At 33.2% G+C, this 26,928-nt stretch overlaps 1 protein-coding gene across 2 annotated transcripts; it reads right to left on the bottom strand.

The window, feature by feature from the left end:
* Positions 1-156: 156 nt before the first annotated feature.
* On the bottom strand, positions 157-26,185 carry LOC129226450 (C-factor-like). 2 transcript variants are annotated; one of them, XM_054861055.1, is made up of 5 exons: positions 25,977-26,185; positions 24,009-24,066; positions 16,745-16,932; positions 15,040-15,210; positions 157-839 (listed from the first exon to the last, which is right to left on the bottom strand). In XM_054861055.1, exons 1-5 carry the CDS (start codon positions 26,106-26,108, stop codon positions 615-617), a joined length of 774 nt encoding a protein of 257 aa, XP_054717030.1. In that variant the 5' UTR covers positions 26,109-26,185; the 3' UTR covers positions 157-614. The 2 variants fall into 2 exon arrangements, with proteins under 2 accessions (XP_054717030.1, XP_054717031.1); XM_054861056.1 differs by having other exon boundaries at positions 733-835.
* Between the last annotated feature and the right edge of the window lie 743 nt (positions 26,186-26,928).

Genomic DNA, 26,928 nt, shown 5'->3' on the forward strand with positions numbered 1-26,928 from the left:
CGATGACATTAATTAACAAAGATATTACTTAAAAACATTTAAAAGTTTTTTTTTTTTTTTTTTTTAATTTTTGCAGAGAAAACATATTTTAATTTTTAAAATTTAGTACCAAAATTTTTTCCTGCGTCTGATAGAATGTGTTTGGAACTTCCGTGTTACATAGAATTCGAATTATAGGGCTTTTTTAAAGCAAATTTTAAATACGGCTAAGCTATTATTTACGCGATTGGTAACCGAATTCGTTGTTGGCGACAAGGAAATTAAACGCAATGATTTAAAATTTTTATCTGTTACCTGTTTCTATTTGTTAACAAGTAAAATACTTGTAACTGATTTTAATAGTATAAAGCTTTTAAAAGGATTTTCAATTTTCCCTCATAGTTCTACATTTGCAACTCAGTTGGGTTTTTTTTTAATTTTTAATTTTAGTTTGTTTGTTTTTTTTTTTCTGTCTGAGAATGTCAGCTATTGAGTTTATATTTTGCAATAGGCAACAACAGTAAGACAGAAGTCAGGGACATAGAAGATTAAAATAGTCTTCAATAAACTCAGAAGATTAAAATGTAAGATTCCAAGTCATGGCATGTTGCATTATCAGCATTCAGTTTGATCCTTCAAAAGGGGTAAATGTTCCCTAATCTGTCCACAAAAGATCCATGATGTTCTTCATCCAATTTGGGTAATGTTTCCAACATGGTTTGGATACTTTCGTGAGGTTCCAATGATCCTCTACCTGTTGTTAGGTCAGTTTTTACATATCCAGGACACATGTTGATGACCAAAATTCCATGCTCCTTGACCGATGCAGCAATCACCCTCATTGCCATATTCAGACCTGCCTAAAAAAGGAAAAGAGTTAACAGTCGATAGCGCACAGTGCAAAAATGAACTACGGGCAAATTAATTTTAAAATGATTCATTATTTTTAATGTGGGACACCTCTAAATAAGGGACACCTCTATGTAAGAAACACTTTTTCTATTCCCAGTACCTTTGTAGATGTACCTTAGGGTGCTTCAAAAAAACTTTTTTTCAGCTAGTCCAGGACATCCACCATTTTTTTTTTTAAAGATTTACTAATAGTATTATGCTGTAAAAGTTTTAGCTTCTTACTTAAATTTTAAGAAGGTGCTCAATGACCCCTCAATTTAACAAGCAGTAGCGTAGAAGATGTCACAAATTTAGAAACATTTAATTTCCCCAGCTGTGCTTTTGTAAATAATTATTTTATTGCAATGTGTATGCATATATATATATATATATATATATATATATATGTGTGTGTGTGTGTGTGTGTGTGTGTGTGTGTGTGTGTGTGCTCCTCTTTCAGTTGTATCATTCACAATTTTCAGTATTTTAATAATCTCTCTTCCTTTTAAATTGCTTAAACATTTTGCTGTGAATCAGGATCAAATAGGAAAAAATCTTTTAGCATTTGCAACTTATCAAACAATTTTATTGAGTCGTAATTGATTTTATAAAGAGGAAGTTCTTTACTAAGAAAGTATTCTAAATCGTCTACTGTTATCTGAAATTTGTTAAATAGTCATCAGACACGTCTTCCTTATCACAAGCATTTTTTGGACTAGTCTTTTCTTATCTTCAAAGTTAATTCCTTCATCCAATACGGACAAAGCTACTAGTTTATCCCCTAAATACCATAAGTGATTCATGAATTTTCTAATCACTGCTTCTGCTGCATGTTTGTCGTCATTTCGTCAGTGCCAGTTTTTCAGAAATATTATATTATTCAAAGGAGCCTCGATTGGGTTGCTGCTCGAAACCATATCTTCATACAGCATTTAATTGTAAAACAGCTTTGTAAAACAGCATTGAAGGTCATTCTTTTCATGTAAGGTCAATTTAAATTGTTTCCTAAATATAAAAATTTTAGAACAAAAATTCCTTTTGCCACCCATGTGACACAGGGATAAGCTCCAGGTTGCCGAAAACATATCCCTGTAGGAGGAAATTCACCCAGGAAATATTATTACAAGTTATGAGAATTCTCTGTAATCTTTCTCAATTCCGCTTTTTACGAACAATAATATGTCATCCACTTCGTCTTTTAGAATTTAAATGGTATGTGTACTTGATTGAAATGTTATAGGTTTTGAATGATGGAGATCTTTCAACAAAATTTTGAAGCGCTTAAATAATTGAATATCTGATTTAGAACTAAGAAAGGCGAGAACTTCTTTAAGGACACACTCTGAAGTACGATTTCAAGTGCATGATGATGGCAATCCAAATGTAATATATCACCGTTCAGTGTTTGAACTAAAAAATTGCATGCTTGCATGCACAATTTATACGGTTGGTATTGCAAGTCGTTGTATCAAACACTATAGCTAGAACAGTTAGCAATAAAGACCTATTATCTAAGATATCATATACAATTGAAGAAATATCTAAGGAATTTCGAGCAGCGTTCAATATTAGGACCTGAAGCTATCACGGTAATCCAGTCGGAGTTCTTTTTACAGTTACATCTGGATGTAGCTTTGTATCCCAGTGAATAACTACAAAATCTAAATTTAAATTCATGAAATTTAATTTTACTTCTCGGAGATTTTCTTTTGCTCTCTTAAGGAATGTACGATTGATCATTAGGTCATTTGGATTTAAATTTACTGCATCTACGTAGGCTGTAAATAAATGAACAACATCTTTATCCCTAATATGGCATTCGTCTAATGGTGATGAAAGGCGAGCAGATATCAATAGTTGTATAGCTTTTTTGCATTGTGGTAGACCAGCTGTAGAAAGCAAAAGTTCAACAGGTTAGGATAGATACCCATTTCGGTCTCTAAATCTTGTGAATCGCAAGAATTTGATGATAATAAAGGACTATGTACTTAAATAGAAGAAAATTAAAGTATAGATTTCTACATTGTTCCGATCTGGATATTTTTTTTAATTTATATTTTAGCTATGGAAAATACAGTATATTTTTATGTTAGCAGTAATAGAGGATTTTTCGAAATTTATATTTTAAAAATTAAAAATTGCATAAGCATTTAGGTGTATTTATAACTAAAGAATAGCGAATTAATATATAATTTCAATTACTTATATTTATAGCATTGAAACCTTGCGACTCTATTTGACACACCTATTACATACACAGGGAATTCTGTAAATCAACACCCGCAAAGCCTGGAGGAGGCAATTTGTTGTTGTCAAAGATCGTTCATTAATGGCCTAGGTCATTCATTAATGGACTATAGAATCCTTTGTGTCCATCCTTGGGAAGAAACGTTCGGCTGCCGCTTGGTTGGAACAAGCGCAGAATAGCGGTACGCTTGATTCAAGGCCATTGGTGTACATTTTATTCTCTGTAATATGTTAAATTTTACAAAATGAAAGTGAGAGAATGGTTGATCTGGAAGTAGCAGCACCTATTGAGGTTCAAAATTACTTTAAATATAAAACGTTAGAATATTTTTACGTAAAAATGAGAAAATCCGCAATTTTTTCATCGAAACTCAAAAAAGAAGGCCCTAGGGGACTTTAAATTTTGCAAGGATCATTTATTTGTAAAGTGGAACAAATTGAGGGGACGTCGCGTAAAATATCTGCAACTTCAAAAATAAGCACCACCCTAATGTGTGTATATATATATATATATATATATATATATATATATATATATATATATATATATATATATATATATATATATATATATATATATATATATTTAAGTTTGAATAATTCTGAATTTTGTTTGGTACATTTATAAGAAATATATCTTAAATCTTATTCTTCAATGTTATATTAGTTTATGTTTATTATGAAATTATTCTGGGTTTGCAAGACATGCATGAATTTCACCTACCTCCGAAGAAGGGACACCTCTATTTAAGTGACAAATTGTCTGGTCTCCTTAGTGTCCCTTATTGAGAGGTTGTACTGTATTAATATTAACGTGAACGAACGTCACTATAAGGATCCACCTTTTCCAATGCAAAAATGTAAACTTGTCTTTTCATCTCTATGCCTCACTCTTTTGCATTGAAAATAATGTTTCATGTCACCTCGAAACATCCGATTGACGATTCCTGCAAATTTGGCAAGTTGTATCATTATACTTTTCAGCTTTTCAGTAACGATATTTATTTTTCACGCAGGAACGTTTTATACGTAGTTGCATAGACACTAGAGTGGGTCAAAAAAAAATCGAAATGTTAAGGGGCAGAGGATTAAAAAGGTGCTAAATGGTCTCAAACTAACATGTGTGAAATTTTATTCCATTCTGATAAGTCTTTTTGCCTCCGGATTGAGTTTGAAGTTTTTATTTCCTTACCATCCACCCTTCCACGTTCCATGTAAGACTGCAATAATAATAAATGTTACTTCGTTTACAGGAAAAAGTGATAGAACTTTCAATTTGCACCTGATTTAAATTCACACTCGCCATTTTAAGTGTTAGTATTGGCTGAAATGTGTGAATTTGATCATACGCTTCCTGCCTACCGTGCAACATAAATGAGTAAGAGGTGCTAAAACTTGAAATGCAGCAGCAGTCTTTTGAAATCCTAATCGAAAATAACTAAGAAAATAATCAGAATCATTTTTCATTCATCATCACCAAGCTAGTAAATTGCTATTTGACACTTCATCCTGCAAATAAAAAGATATTAACGACTACATTTGTCCGGGAACAAAAAAAAAAAAAAAAAAAAAACATGAGAGAGGGAGAGAAATCGCAGCTTCAGCCACAAGAAGAAAATGAAGACAGTTATACTTTATCTTTGCTTTATCGCATCTCTTCTATCGGATAGGAACAGTGAGGATGAATTCAAGGGACCTTTACAAGCTTCAAACTACAAACGCTTATATCGATAAATTTATTACAACAAGCAATACAGTGGACTTGAATTTGCTTTCACGAGCATGGGATAGATACAAAGTATCATACAGGGCTGGAGTAGCTATTGCTTCAGCAGTTCTTTACCCCACCACTTCAGAAATTATTGAAAAAAACATGCATCGTCGGAAACGCAAAATAGCACGACAACCTGCCCTGGCAAGAGCCGAAGTCTAGAAAAATGTCTCGTGTTCTATGGCTAACTCGTGCTAATCGAATTCTACGTTTGTGTGTTTCAGTAGAATCTCCTTCTGAAAATTTAATAGTTCTTGCAATATAAGTCGTCAAAGTTTATGTCCCAATCTGGTTTGCTATCTATAACTACCCTTTATGTGCAGGTTGACTCGGCAGTTGTTCAAAATCACTGCAGCTAGACATTTATCCACTCTGAGTTGAAGTGTAAAATAGATCCCGTAATCCAAAGAAGCAGTGTGTTTGCATATCCTAAAAAAATATTTATTGCAATGCTGAGACTTGGAGTAGCACATCCGTGATTGGTAGCCCGTTGCATTTTAAAAGCTCGTCGTGTTCAGCAAAATTGACTCTCAAAAGCAGGGGTGTTACCATAGGGGCATAGGGTATACTCCATATACGCCGTATACCCTCAAACATTTTTTTGATACATAGCGGATACTCTCAAACTTCGAAAATTTTCAATTATAATTCAGATTCTATCATCGTATTTTTAAATTTTCCAAAAGCAAAAATATATTTTTTCATGTCAACAAGATTTTTCCACCAGCAATCTTATTTTTTTAACCGACTTCAAAAAGGAGGCGGTTATCAGTTCATACCGTATGTATGTTTTTTTTTTTTGTTTGTTTGTTTGTCCACTCATAGCGTCTCACCTAGTGAACCGATTTTGATGATTCTTTTTTTAATGGATAGGGGATGACTCAACTTAGGTCCCGTTTCTTTGTTTGACCATATTTGTTCTTTATAAAAAAAGTTATGGGCAAAAAACAGTAATTTTTATGCAATTTCCCTATTAAATGATACTGTAGCGAAGTTCGCACTTTTCATCCGCGGATAACGGTGGCTCAGTGGTAGAATTGTCGCCTCCCACACGAGCGACCCGGGTTCAAATCCCGACTAGGACAAAGTGAATTTTACTAAAATTTCGTTTCTACTGTTTTCCATATTTTCTCGAATGTTCTATTCATTTCTGTATCTTTCCAAGTCTGGAAAGTTCCAGCACTTTCTCAAGTTGTATATAAGGAGATATAACGTTCATTCGTGGTTCTGAATAAAGATCTCGAGTTGAGACTAACGAGTATTCGCTTCATTTGGCTTTCACATTGTCTTCGCTATCTTCATCTACGCGATAATATGAAACTCATTGTTATAAAAGTTTGGTGCCATATAACAGTAACATTAATAGTAATTGTAATGATAATTTTGAATAAAGGCTTTTCTAAAGCAATACAGTGATATAGAGCCGAACTTCTTACTAGGTAACTTCTTACTTTTACTGAAAAATCTACATTTACACTAAAAAGAATGAAGTAAAAAAATTTTGAAAAAAAAATAGAACCGACTTCAAAATTGCTCTAAAAAGTGAAAAATAATTTTATTATTTAAACACCATCGATAATACTTTTAAACATAATTTTTGAAGTTGGCGCAAAAACAAAAAGTAAAATCCATTGTAACCATGCTTCGTTCATATTTTTATCAAAAAATCATCCAAAAGTTAGGAACGAAACATTTATATCGTTACTCAAATATGCTGCCATCAATGCGTAATGCATGTGGTAGTGAAGAAACTGGACCTGGTTAAATTTATACTTGTAGTTGAGTTATGGCTGTGAATGATTTTATCGATCGTTTTTGCGCCAACTTCAAAAATTATGTTTAAAAGTATTATCGATGGTGTTTAAAGAATAAAATTATTTTTCACTTTTTAGAGCAATTTTGAAGTCGGTTCTATTTTTTTTCATTTTTTTTTCTTTTTTTTTCTTAACACTTGACAAATCAACGTCTTTTGAACGCCTATGATCGAATACACATATTGTGCATAGTGGATTACTGAGAGTATACCTTCAAAAAAATTGATGGGAACATCATTGCTCAAAAGACAAAATTTTTCACATTCTTTTGTTAAAAGTTTGATGCAGATTCTTACATTGCTATCAATGACTGAATGACTGGAAAAAATGAGTCTGATCCACCAATACTGAAATCAATCTCTGAAGAAGATAGTCAACTGTTCGTTTCAGGCAAAAAAAGAACTGTTTACTGTGCTGTCATACCATACACATAGGCTAAGGCAAAGGTGCCCACCAGGGGGGTTCATGGCGCAGACTGCGGCATTAAAATTTTTAAGAGGGCTGATTTTACAGGTTTTTGACCTCATTTTTGAGGGGGGTGGCTCTCATTCTGAGGGGTACTTTCCAGAATTGGGGGGCGAGGGGCGTTATCACCCTTTGAGGATGGGCACTTTTGTGGAAGGACAATTAAAATCGACATAAGCTTCAACTACATTGTGCAATTAAAAAGAGAAGCTTTTATAAAGTACCAACTGGAGTCCCGGAAACTTATGCCAATACCAGATAGTAAGAAGGACTTTCATGCTATTTTAAGTTGAATATTTTTAATATGATTATCATAAACGTTTTTGTAAATAAATAATTAATACTTGGACAACAGTTAATAATACAGTTAAACATATTTGTAATTTTCTTTTTCAGTTTTTTAATGAAAATAGATTTTTCCCTTAAATACGGGTTTTTTAAACTCAATCCGGGGGCAGAAAATGTACTCCTTATCGAATAAAATTTTATATGTAACCATAAAATGTTATTTGGCACCTTTTTCTTGCCCTGCCCGATGGAAATCGGAAACTTTTTTTTTTGTTCCATAGGACGATGATTGACCCTAATAGACACTGCTGCCATCTGTTAAGCAGAAAACTAAGTATTAGATATGATATTAATGTAATTGGCTTTGTTTTCCATTTCACCGAGTTCTTTACGAAATATTAGCACCGGAATTCATTTGAAATTACCTGCATTTTTCAAAAGATGTAACTTCGGCCATTTGTAAAGAAAAGTCATTGTATCGTTCGAGTCATAAAAATGTTTTTTTTTTTTTTTTTTTCGCCTTCCTGTAAAGAAATGTTCATCACTTTTATCAGTTGTTTAAATCTCTTCAAAATTAATCACATAGCAAAATTTCAATTTATTGTTAGCTCATAAATTTTTGGGATACTTACTCGTGTAGAATGAATTGTTAGTAGTACAGATGGATACTTTCAGTGATTGTTGTTAATTATGTTTTATAGTATGAAACGAAAGTGTCACACAGAATTGTCAAAAAGCTCATAAGAGCTCTAAATAGCAATAGGGATTTAAAATGAGGTGTAGATAAAGGTTTTATTTACTCCCTACTAAAATATATAAAATATATCAAAATATCACATTCAAGCCTCATTGGTGCAACTGGTTACCGCACGCTACTTAGATAAGGATCACATACACAGTAGAACATCAAAACTCAACAAACTATTTGGAACCATATGGTGTTCAAATTTTCAAAAATACCTGAGAAAATACCGTTTGTAAAATTGTGGCCCGCTATTTTATAAGTTCTATAAGAAAATTTTCTATCGAAAACCTTATAATCTTTAAAAAATCCTACAGCCTATAGAAACTCGTGACATAATTCTATAGGATTCTATAGAAAGCCTTATGGAAAATTTTATTATTGCGATGCATTTTCTACACACTTTATGGCGTATTCTATAGAAACCTCAATAGAAAACACGTTTGAACATTCTATAGTGATAAATCTTTGATAACTTCAATAATCCCCAATTGAATAAAGAAACCTATGTATTTTTAAATATTGTTTTGTGAAGTGTACACCTACCAATTAATAGATAATTTAAATGCCATTTAACAGCTTGGAAAACATAAAACTAGTTTTAAAAGAAGCTGATAAAAACAATCTAAAAAATTATAATTTATATTTCAATAACTGCATATTGAGATATCTCTATGTAGTATTAAAAAAATAACGTCAAAGAAATTGCGAAAGGAGTCTGTGGTGGTCGTGCGTCCCCACAGCACCGACAGGCTTGCAATTTTGTACAAAACAATTTCGAGCCCCCAGTGTTTGCACCTGGGGTTTTAAACCCATTTTAAACTCCGAAATATTTTTTTTATAATTAATTTTTTAGGTAAAATTTCACGTAAATTGCCAATTAAAGGAATGAAAATTACCCACACAAGCATGTTAACTTTCTCAATTAATTAGAACAACAGATTTAAGGGTTTCTATGTGAGAGAAAAGTCCTAGGTTCAACTCAATTCAAGCCCAAAGCTAAAGAGCAGTTACTAGAAACCGCAAATTTAAAATCGATTTTTCGAGCGCACAAAACGGCCATTTTGCAATGCTCAATAGATCCGAAACACCTATAAATGAGCAAGTTGGTACAAGTCAGTTTGGAACCTCAGAAAGGGGTGCTTTTCAAAGGGCCTTTTTTAATATAATAAATATCTGGGTTATACATAGTTCTATAAAATTCTTTTCGTCTTCGGTTAGGAGCGGAGTTTCGTTTTAAAAAGGAGCTCTTTTTTAAATTCTGATTTTCTAGTGGAGGGAAGGGGAATTTTCATTTTGTTCAAAATGGAACCAATAACGATTTTTTTTCATTCTGATTCTTTATAATAGACGATTTAAATCTTTGCGAATTAATTAAGATTGCGATGCAATCTTCGAAGGTTGGTGAGCACGAACGAGCAGGGGGTGGAGCCTCCTAGTGTCATAAAAATCAGTTTGTTGCTAAAATAGAAAACATTCATACTCAATTTTTTCAAGTAACTAAAGTGTTAGATCGAAAAGTAAGATCAAGAAACCAAAGTGTTAGAATTTTCACGGCAGTGAAAATTCCATGCACACGGCTAAGTGTATGCGTTTTTATCTAATCAATAATGTAAATTAAAATATTAAATAATAAATCTCACCTGTTCTAGAGAAACAAACATGCACACAAACTGCGCAATATGTAAAAAGTAGAATTACTTGCTTCATGTATAGTAGTTCTAACTAGTTCCCCTTTAAATTGCGCAGCGCAAGAAAATAACGGTGGCAACGCTACATTTAGCACGTATACATGTAAATAATTCGGTTCATTAGTAAGATGTATTGATTGAAAAGATTTCTGCAACAGTTTACATTTTTACATTTTATTCCAAAGTATTTGAACATAATGTGAATGAATAATATTGCCGATGGGTTGGTGGGAAGGGGGGTCATGACTTCCATCACCCTCCCCTTGTATCCGCGCATGAGTAGCGTACTGCCACATACGACAAGACAAACCCAAAATAATTGCTGTTCGGATACTTTTCGAAAGACAGAAGGAAACGTTTAATTTATATTTTGCGAGCGGTACCTGCAAGATCTTGCCCGTCTTAGAAAATCGAAAGGACCCTTGATTCGTGATACAGGTAACTTCTGTTTATGCTTGTAGTAATTTTATATTTTCCATATGTACGTTCTTTTTTTTTTTTTTTTTTTGATGTTTCGATTTTTTGACGTACGGATTTTTGACATTTGACTGCATCTATGAAGGTCAATGAATGAGAAATTATTTTTATCATTGTAAAATAAATGTGAACTTTTTTTTAAAGCGTGTTTTCTTCTTGTAACAATTGGCCATTTTTCTACTCTTTCGGGCTCCGAAAAAAAAAAAAAACTTTTTTTCGAACCCGCCCTAGCATTTATGAATCTAAAAGATATACAGTAAAACCTGTAAGTTGACCACCCTTGTAAGTTCACCACCTGCCTATGTTGACCACTTTAGTCGGGAACGGAATTAGTACCATCTTATATAATGAAGGAAAACCTCTGTAACTTGACCACCTCTCTATCTTGACCACAAATGTACACCAAATTTGGTTTGGAGTATTGTAAAAAACCCTTTGTAAGTTGACCACTTGTTTTTTTTTTTTTTTTTTTCCCCATTAAGCAAATTATTTTATTTTATTTTTTTTTTTTATAGCTTTCCTAGAATAATTTTAATACATTGATGCTAGACCAGCATTTTACCAACTAGATAAAACCAGCAGCAAAAAGCTAATGCTGCTCTTTATTCTTCAAATTTGTTTTGCTTTTTTTGTTCTATTTAAAATAGCCTTTGTAGTCTCTGTTCCAGAAAAACAGTTATCAGTAGAAAATTACGAAGTTTTTTCTTCCAGTTGCAAAATTTTGTGGCAACACTAGAATTGCGCTAAAGAGCAAACTTACTTATTTCTGGTGCAAAGAATTGAGAAAAAGGACATTTTCATTTTCAACTGCCTTTATGAAATAGGAGAGTCCAGCTTGTTGCTCTTTGTGTTATATGTTTTTCATAAAATCGCTTCTAAAAGAAAGTTAGTTGAAATTGAGATTGATAAAAAGTATGAAATATTAAAATTAAATGAAAAGAGACAAAGGCAGAGAAAATTACCTGATACATATGAAATTTCTAAAACTAGTGTCTGGTATAGTAAAAAACGAGAGGGGGGGGGGAATATTTGAACAAGATTTTTAATTATTGTTTCAAAGTAATCTTAAACAATAAAAGTGAGTTGAACAGAAAGAGTAAGTGTCAATTAGTCAAAAAATGAATACATGGTGCAAGAAAAGACAAAAAAAAGCATTACTACCCTTTATAAGTTGAACCACCTATCTAAGTTGACCACCAAAGTACTGCACCGCAAGTGGTCAACTTATACATGTTTCACTCTAGGACTAAAGTTACGAAAATGAAGCACAGTGCTTTCATGGCAGCGCTTCTGTCATGTTTTAAATCAGGGAGTCATTTTACATATAGTTATCAGCAAGAACGGTGCCGGAAGCGTTTTGAAAGTTTTTTTTTTTTTTTTTTTTTTTTTTTTTGTTTTGGCTCTGCAGTGTTGCCAAGCATTGTACTATTTCATTTTCAGATTAAAGATAATTAGATGGATTTATTTCTTTCTTTTTTGTTTTTAAAAATACATACGGGTAAATTGGTTAATAGTCATTTATTAATGAAATGTGTTGCCGTTCTTCATTCACGCACATACAATGCTGTCTTTAGGAATAAATTTTTATTATTGTCTCACATTTTTGAATTTATGACTGTTAGTTCTGGTTCGGACTAAAATTTCAAAAATCCTACTATAGTGCCATTCTACGGAAAACTGTCATTTTGTCCCACACGTGACAACTCATATTCTCATTAAAAATAATTCTTAAAAATACTAATCAACATTTTTTTTTCCACTTAACAAATTACAAATTTATGTGTGATGTCCTATGCAAAAAATTTCGTCATTACCCTTTAAAATTATTACTTACCAACCTTTGAAATTATTACTCTACATGAACCATCACGTGCGGTTGACTTTTTCGTAGAATGACCCTTGTTCGAAGAGTTGACGGCGCCGGGGGCGAAAGTTTCCTGGCGCCCTCCTCCCCCCCCCCCCTTTATACACAGAAAAATCAAGTTAGTTATAACATAAGCGTGAACGCATCATGCTTGAATTTTTTACATATTAATGAACATAACAATCAGAGGGCTATGGCTAATACAAATTTGAACGCAAGCAATGAATCTGTTTCTAATATTTGTGAAACTTTAATATATCAAAAACTTTTCGAAAAATGAAAAGGTTAAAAATCCAAATATTTATCTAGTAAAATGTTATCTCATTAAATAAAAAACAACCAATGAAAACTGAATTAATTACTCATATTGAACAAATTGAGAACATGAATAAATAATTTGCTGATTATAAATATAAAATGTATTTATTGAAGTAAATTCCATCAAAATTAAATTTCGATCTGCACTCATCCAATGATTCTTTTCAAGAGTTTTTTGGTTTTACTTGTACCCGCTTTCATATACATACGTTAAAAACAAAGATGTCATTTTTTTGCATCAAATATTTAAAAGTTTTAGGGGAAAGCCCACAAATACTCAAGAACATCGAAAATCGCTCAGAATTGCGCTTTTGGAGCTCTAATTTCGAAAAATTACTGGCCCTAATATTACAAAGTATGGCATTACAATAGCTTTTAAAGACTTGAGTTTAAGAAAAGATTCGTGCACGAGTCTCTATGCCACCTTTCTTTAACATCACAAGTAATGGGTTTTTTAAACGACACTTACAAAAAATGTAAGTGGAATATTTGTGATGTAAAACATTAATGTAAAACATGTCAAAAAAACCCCAAAATGTAATGCTTAAATGTTTTGATCCATGACTTTGAAAAATTTTCCAGGTAAAGCTCCAGATCTTCCTATTTATAAAATCTTCAAGGTTCGTCTAAAGTTGCGTTTTGAAACTTCAATTTTGGAAACTGCAGGAGGGAGAAGGAATTGATTTCCATCTATTTAAAATAAGAATTTATTGGAAACAGTCTCTGAGCTTCCTTCCTTACCCTTACGTCAATGAATATGGCCCATAATCGCGTTTTAAAGGCTAAAATTGCGTTTTCAAAACTATAAGTTTCAACATTTTGTCCGGACATTCCCCTCCCCCCCTCCCCCCTTCCTATTAGATTTTTTTTTTTTTTTTTGAGCAATCACGATTGCTTATTGTTCTCACTTGACTGTTTTTTGGCGTCCTATCATTTTATTTTCCCACTGCCACCCTCCGCACCATCACCGTCGACCGGGTCCTCACGATACTGCTCCTATAGCAAAAGCCGTCCGCAGGTTGCATCCATGTCCTACACATACGCGCATACATACACAACTCCACGCACACACTGTGTGCTCACACACACAAACGCATATACACACATACATACACAAACACATACACACAACTACCCACATATTCATGCTTGCACACAGATACAAACACATACGCCTACACATACATACACATACCCCCCCCCCCCCACACACACACACATTCATATACACAACTACCCACACACTTATGCCAGAACTCAGACACAAACACATATGCCTACACACATATATACATACAACCCACACACAAACACTCATACCTCCCATACACAAACACACTCGTGATTGCGAAAAACATAATTTGAAATCAAGATGTCAAAATTCGAATTACTATTATAATTATTTTTTTTTCTGGTTACGTCACTGCACGCAGGGCAGAACTCAAGCTAATTTGGTGGGAGCTGGACAAAGGAGGAGTGCCTTTTGTTTTATTCTAATCAGTTATACTCTCATAAATTGTATCTTCTTCAATGATACAAAGGAAACTGATGTTTCGAAGACTCAGAGATAGGAATATTTTCGTGCCCTAGGAAAAAAAATAGAGAATCATTGCAATGATTCTGTATTTTGTGTATCTTTGATACACGAAATGAGGGGGAGCCGCAAGTCGCCCCTCATTTAATACGATCGGGGCATTTTGTACGATTAGGGGCGCCTTGCGGCGCCCCCTCATTTAGTGGCGACCGGGGCGATTGCCCCGCTCGCCTCCCCCCCCCCCTTCGGACGGCCCTGTCCTTGTACCCCGTCTGCAGTTTCGTGCAAAGTGTTGCATATTAACGTAGTTTTATAAACGAATAAATACCTTTGTGCTCGAAAATTAAATGAAACAATCAACCAACGTTTTGATGCACAAAAATAGCAAACAAGGGCAAGTGAGGGCTCAAGTCCCCCCCCAGCCTCTTAGAAATGAGAACTTCCGTGCTTTTAGTGCTCTTTTCTTTGAAAAAATGTATAAAAATTTTATTTCCAGCCATTAATGAATAAGTTATTAAAAATGTCAAATTTTAATATCTCTAATCTGTACTGAAATCGGTTTCCATAGGGAAAATATTCTGCTAAACCATTGGAAAAAAATTTGAGCCAACCCCCCCTAAAACTTTGCATTTAAGCGCCCTTGATTGCTAACGACTGCGGACATGTGTTTCAGTGTTACAAGGAACACCTTTTTCAACGCAAAGAAACGTGAGCTTTTGTATTAAAGGAGAGAAAGGAATCGGTGAAACTGAAATTCCGATCTCTGGCGAAGTTTTGAGTTGAACTTAATTTCTATTCGTGAACAAACAACTGAGCTTCCTGAAAAAAAAATTATAGCAACCTTCGTTTCTCTTGTTTTGAACCGATTTTGAAATAGACCCTTCCAAAGACGAACGCCAACAATGCTGAGGTGGACAACTTAATTTTTTTGAATTAAAACAATAGCATAGTTTCTTACTTTGCTTATCTTATAACCGGGAAAGGATTGATCAAGCTCATTTTCTCCAGCTTTAGTTATGCAGCCAGCGAGGGAGCTTATGTTCAGCACAGCTGCTCTCGAAACCGACATCCTTAAATCTGGTATTCGTTTGTTGAATGATGCAGCTTTTTCAAGTAATGGTAAAAATTCCTTCAAAGAAAAAAAATGTTTTACAGTAAATGATAATGAAATAAAAGTGTAATGATAATTTGTTATTGGATATAGTTGTAAATTTAAGGAATGCAGTTTCAGAATGTACAGTAAACTCGCGATTATCAGGAACATGTATTTTCAAAGGGAAAAAAATACATCAAGCTATTTTTTTTTTTTGAAAAGGTGTAAATTTAAACTTAGTTGGTTTTGTTTTTATTTATTTATTAGTTGTGCTTTCTTCATTATGGATGTTAAGTTCTGTTGTGAAAAAACACATATCATTTTTGCTGTACTGTATGCAGGGTGTTCCGTTTTAACCTGCAAGACCTTTATTTTCGCAACCGTTAGTCTTAGATGTATACTTCCAATTGCAAAAATTTTCAAAATCACATGCAGAGTTAAGATATTGAAAGTTTGAAGTGAAAAACAAAAGTCAAAAAATACAAAATTTAACTTTTTTACGGGCCTTATGCCCCTAACTTATTTTTAGGGAAATAATCAACATTGAAAAACAATTCCAACACAAAAAGTTTGAAATTAGTACGACTAATATTCACCGAGATATGAAACGCAGTGTTTTGTGACTTACACCACTTTTCACTCGCCATCAATAACGTCTTTTGGGGGATAATATAGCAGTTAGCATGTGTTTAAAACTATACTTGTGCATAGAGTGTGGTTTTTCAAATTGTTCGAGGTTTTGTCGTGTGTTTTTGCGTTTCACGGCATAACATTTGCATTTATTTTTGAATAGGAATAAAAAATATTATAAATACCTTGTTATTCTTACTTTGACGAAATGCCATTCTTCTGAAAAAGCGATAAGTTCCAATCTCATCTTTTGTATGGTCCCTTAAAACTTTAACTTGGAATATCTTCCTGAGTTCTGAGTCATATCTCGGTGAATATTGGTCGCACTAATTTCAAATTTTTTTTGTTCGAAATATCTTTCAATGGAGATTATTTCCCTAAAAATAAGTTAGGGGACCTAGCATTAAGTTAGGGAAACATGGGCACAAGCCAATTGGCGAGATACGAAATTATCATAACGAGGAACCGAAACATGGGTACAATCTAATTGGCGAGAAAATTCACCATACAATATTTTTAAATATACAGGCGAACCAAAAGACCTTTTAATTTTTCTATTACGGTCAAAGCCGTGCGGGTACTTACGTAATAAAACAATTCTATTTGCTTTTGCTAAAAGGGTTGCTTTTATAATATACCGATGTGAGTTATTTTCCACTCATTGCTGTTAAAAACCTTATTTTTGGGTAATGGCCCTAAGGATAAAGATGTCTGGTACCTTGGGACAAACATTTTTAAAGCCTTCTGATGACAGAATTTATTATTTTCAGTTCGAATACTTATCCCACTAGAATGATAGATTAGTTATTCCGTGCGTTTCAGATTCAATCTTATGAATCAATCACTTGATCTGTGTTTGTGCAATAAATAATTACGGCCCAAGGTATAAATGTCTCCCCAAAGTTTAATTTTTGCAAACACTTGGGTGCTGATTTATTACCTGTAACACCATAATTGGCCCCACAGTATTTATTTTATAGTGGTATTGTAGATTTTCTTCTGTTAATTTAGGAAATGATTGTCCAGCTCCGACACCAGCGTTGTTTATTAGCAAAGTCAATCCTTGTTCTCCCACCAAATCCTGGGTAATTTTACGAGCAGCCCGTATTTCATTGACTTTTGTGACATCTGAAATATAAGTTTGAAACAGTTAAGACATCAGTTTTGCAACATACTCACCACCAATGTCTAAAGAAATTGCAAAATCTTAAACGACAGGTGAAAGTTTCGGGTACTGCAAAATAATTTTCAGAGTTAAGTGTTTTTTGAGAAAAATTTGGCGTGAAATGGCAAGTTCACCTTGAAAGATTCGATGTGTAACGTAAAGGGGGACTACTTGAGCCTCCAGGGGCTACTTGAACTCATGAGAAAAAAGTGTTTGAAATGCGTCCTGGTCCCATAAAACTCAATGTATAGGCTTAAAAATCTTTCTCCATGGCAGGTAGCAGTACTAGGTGGAGGCTGGAGAATGAAACAAAGTTTCTGCTATTCCCGCATTTTTCTGATTGAGGTTTTGATTGCAAGTTGTTTAAACAGTTGTTTTTAGTGTCTGCAAACTTTCACACTTAAGTTAATGGAAACATATGATATCATCAAGGTAAAGATAGTTTTATGTTTGCATTCTATTTCTTAATGAAACAACAGAGTTTTAAGGTTATAGCTTAATAATTAACACTGTAACTAATGTAAGTTAGTGAAAGTGCACTGGTCGCCTTAAAATGGGGTTACTTGAACCCGGCAATCAAGCAACTCCAGACCACATTTCATTACTGAATGATGTTATGTAAGGTTTGTAATCTTTTAAAATAAACAGGTTAGTTACTATTTATACCCGTTTATTTGCAGATCTAAGGATAAAAAGGGTCCGAAAGTGTAAGAGAACCATTTGAAGTAGGAAATAATGCGGATTATTAAGAGGAAAAATTACAATTGTGTCCTGATTCAACTAATTCCGGAGAAATGCCTTAGAGAGTGGCATCAACCCATGTTGACTTAAGTACATCAACTCTAAAAACGAAATTAGAGTATCGTTCACAAAACAAGCCTGGGTGGGAGGAAGAGCAGGTATTATATAATACCCAAACAAAATAAATCCACCCAAACCATTAAATTGAGGAGTTTTCATTCTTTCTGATGTTTAAATAATGAGCATTTCAATTGGTTTTAGCTGTAGTTATATTATATTTCTGTTTGAGAAATTATGATTGCCTAAAAATATGTTATTATATATACGCTAATTTTATATTAATTTACGTAGATAACTTGCAATTTATATAATTGGTCTAAGGACCTTTAACCTTTAAAATTTTCTATTTTCTGGAAAAAATATATGTTATGCATTATTTAATTTTGAACATTTTGATACCTCATTTATTACCGTACGCCAAAAACTTTTCAAGTTATCGTAAAAATGCGTAAACTTTCCCTATAGAGATTTATGTTAACAGCAGCTGTTTAATCCTATTTTTCTCAGGTGCGGATTTCCTCGGTTTTCTCGTTTTGCGCGCATGATATCTCAAAAAGTTTCTTACATATTTCCGTAAAACTTTTCATGCATGTTTGTCTGGTATATTTTTATGATCTGAACCTAAATTTCAACTAATAATGAAAGTTAATATTTAAAAAAATATTTTTGTCCAAAATTTTGGAAATTTTCGATATTAACTTATGAAATTTCAAAAAAATAAATGAATAATTAAAAAAAAAAAAATAGATTCAGGTCATAAATATAAATCAGATAAACATACATTAAAAGTTTTACGGAAATATATAAGAAACTTTCTGAGATATCATGCGCGCAAAACGAGAAAACCAAAGAAACCGGCACCTGAGAAAAAGAGGCTTAAACAGCTGCTGTTAACATAAATCTCTAAGGGGAAAGTTGACGCATTTTAACGATAACTCAAAAAGTTTTTGGCTTATAGTAATAAATAAGGTATCAAATTGTTCAGAATTAAACTATATGCATAACATATATTTTTTCCATAAAATCGAAAATTTTAAAGGTTAAAGGTCCTTAGACCCCATAAATGGTTTGCTTACTACAACGTACGTTTTGAGTTTTCTTTCAAAATCATTGGTCCTTCTTTATACCACCCCCTGTTTTACAGCTTTTTCTAATGGATTTGCTAAGTGGGGCAAGGTAGTCCCAGAGCGGGGCTACTTCAACCCAATTTTTAAAAAAAGAAAAAATATATAAAGAGTTAAAATTGCTGTTTAAAAAAGGCCGTGTGGTAGCCGGTGGAAGCCGGTGGTAGAAGAATGTCTGAAAAATGGTAAAAACAAGGTTATCAGTTCACATTATGGGTTTAACCAAGAATGGGGTGGTTTCGTTCAGTCAAAAGAACTACTTTTAGTCATTGAAATGGATACAATGAGCAAAAAAAATAATAATAATAATAACACGGACCCAGAAAATACTTTCTTTTCCCAACAGTTTTTTTTTTAAATTAATTTTTTTAAATGTCCGATTTTTCAAACAAGCCGTGATCTTGATGACGTCACAAATGATGCACTTTGCCGCATCTTTCTACTACGTTTCCACGTTATGATAATCAAGCAGCGAATCAAAATTGTGATCAACCATATCGTTGCCAATACACGTGAGTAAAGATGCGAATTAAATATTTTGCACTGTAAATGGCAACACTGAATGGCATTTCATCATTTGTGATGTCATCGGCAGAAACCGTAAACAATGAAAGCGCTCCGATTTAAGTAATTTTTTTAAAAATATTCAACTTAAACAAATTTATCAAAAAATGGTCAAATCCTATGTTTTTAAGCATGCTTTTTTGAAAAAAATACTTTTAAAATTTTGAAAACGACCCCATTGCAATAGTAACTCAAAATCTTTTTATTATAAAAAATTAATCAATCAGCTTTTGTAGTTAAAATATAGATCAGTTTAATAGTTTTGAATTAAAAAAAAATGTATCTCCTTAGCAAAGTTATCATTTTTACAAAACTGTGTCTAAATAATTAAAGAGCAAAAGTGCATATCTTAACCGAACAAACTACCACTCCTGTTAACTAATAGATACGTCCATAACATTTCCGCCTATGAACCGAATTTTTGAAAGGTACATATCATCGGTGGTTTAGATAGTAAAGTTCTAAAATTTCAATTTTCCTCTTCAGGTTGTAATATTTTGAAAATAAAAAAGTATTCTAACCTGAAAAGTAAAAAATGCTGATGGTTAAAAATGTGAAATTTTGTAAGGGTAAATGTTTCTTTTCTTGTAATACATCATTTGTACTTGCAAACTTGAAGTCAATTGAAATAGTGTCTGATGGTTCAAGAAAAAAAAAGTCTCTATAAGGGATTATATCACGTCGCTCTTGATTTGTCGAAATTTGTTTAATTAGCTACTGAAACATGTTGCTTTATTTATAAAAAAGAATGCTTGTGCTGAATGCTCGTGTTGATCGTTGTTTTTCATTGCTGATCAAAATGCTGGATAATACGTCACATTTAAAGTTAAAGTGTAAAATTGTCCAATCTACTGGAACGTTTCCGAAATTATTTTTTTCTGAAAAAGCAACATATAGGATTTGACCATTTTTTAAATAATTTGACAAAGTTTAGATTTGTTTAACAATTATTCTAATTGGTGCGTAGATTCATTTCCTTTTTTACTCTTCTGCACTAGGGTGGGCCGAAATAAGCCGAAAAATTTTTTTTTTCGAAATCAATTTTTGGATAGCGCGCAAAAGTTGCGTAGTGAGCTAGTTAGCACTCACAAAAAATTTCTTGGATATTAAAAAATATCTAGCCGGCGCTATTTGACATTGAAAAACCGTAAAAAAAGAGAAAAATGAATTTTTGTCGAAATTTTTTTAAAAAAACTAAATTCCAAATATTTTGCTGGAATGCACCGAAAATGTTATATAATGAGCCAGTTCGAGCCCATAAAATGTTTCATTGATTTTAATGAGCATTTAACCGCTCCTTTCCGACATCAAAAATTGGAGAAAAATGAAAAAATATTGAATTTCTTTAAAAACCAATGTGAAAATTATTTTTCAAAATTAAATCATAGATTGATTAATTAAATAGCACTTTTAATCATAGTAATTATTATCACGCAATAGTATCATACATTTTCTAGAATTACATATATAGATAATAAAATTTTAAAAAAGAAATCTTCAAATTTGATTTATAATACCTCAAGCATAATGAATATTATTTTTTGGAATAATATTGTCCCTTGTTATCAAATGATGGAAGTTCTTTCCTAGCATGAAGTTTTGCACGAATGTATCCATCTCGTGCAGTTTCACCACGAACTTTTATTGCAGCTTCGGTTATTAGTTTCACACAACGTTTCACAGCTTGCGTGTGACAGGGAAATTTCTCGAAAGTAAACTCTGTAGAATGTTCTTTGCACATTTCTTTCCATTGTTGGTCTTTTAGATGCATTGTAAGAGTTGGCTCTGTTACAACACAGTTTGCCCAATCAACTAAATCAACATAATCAACGGCTTCAAAATTGAGTTTAGGACGCTCAAAAAATCGTACACCATCCGAGCTCTTCGTCTTCTTATTTCTAGAGTTCAGACAGCTAATTCCCGAATGTATTTTCTTGAGTCAAACAACATTGTCAACAGTAGCTGTTCAGGATGAGCGAAATATGCATTACTTGAGAGAACTTTGAAAATTATCTCCTTAACGTTGTCTGGAAACTGCCTTCCAAGAGAAATCATTTTCCAAAAATGTTGGGCGCCGTACTGGCAGTTCGGTTTTATTTTTATTTCAAACCACATTGAAGCATAAACTAACATTACATACTTTACAAGTATTGTAAGATTTTCTGATGGAGTTGGAGTGCCTATATACAAGCGTAACAAATGGTTTGCAGTTGTCAGCCATCGCGCTCGACTGACTGAGTTTGCCTGGGCTACTGTCAGCCACGCTTGAAGGACAACTGACCATCTTTTACGGCAAGACAGATTCTATACAAATATTGTTGTTAATACTTAAATTTTTTATATCTTCCATGTCCAAAACCAGAAGATTACAGTCAATTTTATCAAATTTGACCACCGGATTTTTTTACAATCTCTAAGAAGTTGTTCGATAGCTCCAGAATATGAATGTGGCCACTTTGTGCAACCGTCCAATTCCAGTATAAGATGCCTCAGTGGCAACTCATTGTGGACATTGGACGCAAGAGAGGACCCCTTTAATTGCTTAACTCCCAGTGTGGAGGTGTAGAATTACAGCATTTCTTAAAGAAGAATACTTGCGTTCAATTCATTAATCAGTTTAAAGGACTTCAGAGGATTCACATTTTTTTTAATACTCAAGGGCTCTATTTGTCAAATATATATAAAATAGTTATAAAATAATCTTAGGAATAATAGAAGTAGTTGAGCGCCGTTTATTATCCCGAAGAAACTACTGGAACCAAAGATTAAAAAATTAGCATCTTATGTAACTATTTTTTATTTGAGTGTGTGCATTTTTTAAAATTGGCGTACAAATATCGCATGAAATTGATTGAATTTTCACTGTTTTTTCTAGGTAACGTATTGCGTAACATTTCAGTATTTACTTATTTCGAAACTACTTTTAATTTTTTTTTTCATTTTTCCAATGTTTCAGTCTTAAAGGAGCGTAGCTAGATATTCTACGAAATGTATAAAAATCTTTGAGGATTTCAACTAATGCACTGACAGATACTTCTAATGTTTGTTGAAACTAGCTTCAAACTTTTATTTTTGCCTCCCCCTCCTCTTTTTTTTTTTTTTTTGAAAAAAGTGCATTTTTGTCCTTTTTTTCAGTTTTTCAAGGTCAAATAGCGCCGGCTAAATATTAAACAAATTTAGCGAAATTTTTTATGGGTAATAACGGGTCCATATAGCAACTTTTCCGCACTATCCAAAAACAGATTTCCAAAAAAAGTTTTTTCGGCCCACCCTATTCTGCACATGATATCACAAGTGACTTAAATGCCATTCACTGATGCCATTAGCGCAGAGCTCAATATTTAATTCGTTTCTTTATTTATATGTAGAAGCAACGATAACAGATTGGCTGCGTGAACAATGAACACATACGAAAAGCATTACGTTATTTCAAAATATTATCTCTACATAGTATAAAATGAAATCCGCAAAAAGCGTCTGTGTGTTTGAACTTTCAAAAATCGAGAACTACCCGGTCGATTTTGCTGAAATTTTCACTGTTTGTTCCTTTAAGTCCTGAAACGGTTTGCAGAACAGTTTGAAAACAACTCCATGAATAGTTCTATTTTTATTCCAATTTACTTCCAATTTTCACATAAATTCCCAAATATGGGGGTGAAAAATTACTCGCAAATAGTAATATTACATATCGTTAGGGTAGAATTTTCCGCGTCCTATGCAATTTGTTTCAATGCTCTAACTTTATTATGGCGGGAGTTATTTGCGTTTTTAGCTCGAATTTTTTGAGGCTTAGCTGAAATTTAGGCATTTCTTTCTTCATTACATAAATCAAGAAAAAGTGAAGGAATTGTCCCACAGCTTTCTTTTTAAAAATCATTGGAAAAAGCGACCTTTTTTACTCCAGATCTAACTCGACCTATGGTCGAAAAAATAAGCTTTTATCTCGAAAGGAAAAAAAGTTACAAACCTTTTTAAATCAAGTTTAAGAAATCTCGATTCCATTCAAATTGTGAACCATTTTCTTTGGCATTTAAATTCCTTAAACTTATTTCATTTTGTGTCTCCATGGTTACGCATTTTAAATCCATCTTTCTGGATTTAATTTCTTAAAAGTATTTTAATATTGTCGTCATTGTTTGGAAAGGAAATCATGATATTTTTTGAATTTATTTTTTACGCCTGATTGTTAAATGTACGTTACTTGACACAATTTTAATTTTCAAGGTGGACCGGGCAAAGCCGGGCAACGCAGCTAGTCGCTTATAAATGACAACAAAAAGTTATTTCCGTACGCATTCAGGAAAACCGAAAAATAGAGAGAAGAAAAGAAATTCGACCAATTTAGAATTTGATAGACAAATTTAGTTTAAAAAATCTTTACCATATCCGAAACAGAAAGGTAGTACGTAGAGAACTAAGATGGGATGTAAGAATTATTCGCAGAAAAGCGTTTTGATTTTTTTTCTAGCTATATTAACCATGGTATGTATTTGTCATTTTACATTGTTAGATTTTCAAAGCTCAAAATAGTGTATTTGGAATTTACGTACCCATTTTAACCATATACACCATGCTATCTTTAGAAGAATCTTTAATTTTTTCCAGTTCCTGAAATAAAAAAAAGCATGATTCTGGTGTTTAAAATACAAAAACTAACAAAAAATAAATCGCAAAGAATTTTATAATGTGAAGAAAAGAAGTTGCAGTAGATTTCATTTAACTTCGATCAAACAAGATGCCGAGTCAAAGCTGCGCTAAGTGACATATGAACAAAAAGTTCCTATTGACTTACAATAATAAATTATCTATTATGTATTTGAAAGTAAATGCAGAGTGGAGCCTCGTTTATTCGACCCTCGTAAATACAGACCTTTGGATAATCCAGATAAAATTGCAGATTTTTTTTTTATTTCTGAGTTTAGAAATAATGTGAAATAGATATATAAGAGGTTTATTTTTTTTCAAGGTCCGATCGATCGCGGAGTGAAAACCAGAAATTCAAGCCGATTACGCTGTGCGTAGATTTGTTGCACAGTCTCTCAAGTAAGATTGTGCAGTGCATCTGGTCTCTGTGGTTATTTCGGATAACGCAGTGAACGAGGAAACATGCCTCGAACAATTGCATCTCCCGCCAAGTGTGAAGTGCGTGCTGTAATTCGATTTCTGAATGCTGGAATGGAGGGCAACTCAGAACAAACCTAGAGGAATGCTGTCATCAGGTAGTGTCCTTCTACACCACAATGCGCACCCACACAGTGCTACTTCAACCAAAAATCTCTTGTAGCAGTTTTGCTGGACAGTGTTTGACCATACTCCATTCAACCCAGATTTGCGCGTCTTCCGATTACCATCTCTTTGGTCACACGAAACGCTGGTCAGGAGGACAAACGTTTGGCTCCGAACGCCGAGCTACAGATCAGCGTACAGAATTGACTGAAAGCTTTGGCAGCTTCTTTCTATGACGAGAGTATCGAAAAATTGGCACCACGCTACGACAAATGTTTTAATCGTAGCGGTGACTATGTCGAGAAGTAGTTGGAAGGTGTATGTACATATTCCAAATAAAAGAGTTTCCATTGTCTTTGTGATCTTCATTTCGCGATCGATCGGAACTTGAAAAAAAAATAACCCTCGTATATTTATCCATCTCCAATAAATATTTACATTCAATTTTGAAACAAAACATTGCTCTTTTACCCATATTAATATTATACCCATTTATATTAATATTATACCCATTTATATTAATATTATACCCATATTAGTATTACACCGTTCTACTCATATTAATCCAGATTTTCGATTTTTTGGAATGCCTTTGGGCGATTCTCAAAAAAAAAAAAAAAAAATGTCCCTTGCGTAACGCCAAGTTTTTTTTTTCCAGCTAACCAACGCCTTCAAAAAATAATGCTGTTGGGGAATAATACATGCTTTAATATACTATCAAAGCATAACGACAATTAATCTCATATCCTCATATAAATAATAGCCGATGATCGAGTAACCCGCTTGTTTCAACAATGGAACTCGCGCCACGTCATGATAATTTGATAATATGTTTTGATAATGTTTATTTTATATGCAGGGAAAGGCTTTATCGTGACAAGGCGGAACTCGATCCGGTCACTTAACTGTTTTACTGGTGAGACTGTGTCATTTCAGGGGAATGAAGAAACGAAAAAAGGGTCAACAATAAACGCTACCTACTGGAGTTTAGGGTTCATCCACTGGAGTTAGGGTTACAATTTCAACTGTCAAAATATCACCAAACAGGCAATGGCTTCATTCAAATGCAGAAGCAATTTTCACCCGTCATACATTGACTGGCGACTTTCTAGTTTAATAGTTACTTGAATAAAATAAAAAAAACTTCGCTTACGCACGGGATATTTTTTCGAGAATCGCCCCTTCAGTCCCGGTTAGTTCGAATGAACGGGAATTTACTGTAAATCAAAACTATCTAAAATACTAAAATAATAAAAAAAAATATATCAATGTAATGTTTGCATCTCTCTTACCTCCGTGCTATCTCGAGATCTGTATGTCGCTATGACATATCTGGGTGGCTTCGGTAGACGAACAATTTGTCGGACGAATTCCAGCCCTATACCCCTGTTTGCTCCAGTAACAAAAACACTATGCGCTTCCATTTTAGCGAAAATTTGTTCTGATGCCGAAAACAGAACCCTATGCGTTTTTCACTGAACCGCTTTCCGGTTTGACTCTACTTTCTGTTCAAAAAAGTGCTAAATCATAAAAGTGCTATCTCAATAAAGAGTTAAGTAAAAAAGAGAGATAACAATTGCTTTTATCTTGCTTATGATAAAGGCAGAACTTACATTTTTGAGACTCATGCTAAAGCTTCAAGTTCATTTTTCTTTTATGTCTGCTACATTGAGAGTTAAATACGTGTTATAACTGAGCTGACTTTAGAAAGGTTTCGTTTTTAAAAAAATTACTTATCAAGTTCTAATTATTTTTTAACCGACTTCAAAAAGGAGGCGGTTATCAGTTCATACCGTATGTATGTTTTTTTTCTTTGTTTGTCCACTCACAGCATCTCACCTAGTGAACCGATTTTGATGATTATTTTTTTAATGCATAGGGGATGGCTCAACTTAGGTCCCATTACTTTGTTTGACCATATTTGTCCTTTAGAAAAGAAGTTATGGGCAAAAAACAGTAAATTTCATGCAATTTTTCTACTAAAAGATTATATTATTATATTATTGTAACGGATTCAGTGCGACTTCCACTTTCTTGAAATGAAGACACAGTTCTTGATAAAAACACAGGAGCTTTATTTACACTATGTACAGGAGAAATCGTTAACAACTGCTAAATTAATCATCAGCAATTAAGCAAATATCACTCAACACCGTAAACTTAACGGTTACACACGTATTTACTTCCAAATACGAAAACAACACAGCGAAATGCCTCGCTATAAACAGAGCAAATACGCTCTCA

The sequence above is a fragment of the Uloborus diversus genome, chromosome 7 (genome assembly GCF_026930045.1).
Source record: "Uloborus diversus isolate 005 chromosome 7, Udiv.v.3.1, whole genome shotgun sequence".
NCBI lineage: Eukaryota > Metazoa > Arthropoda > Arachnida > Araneae > Uloboridae > Uloborus > Uloborus diversus.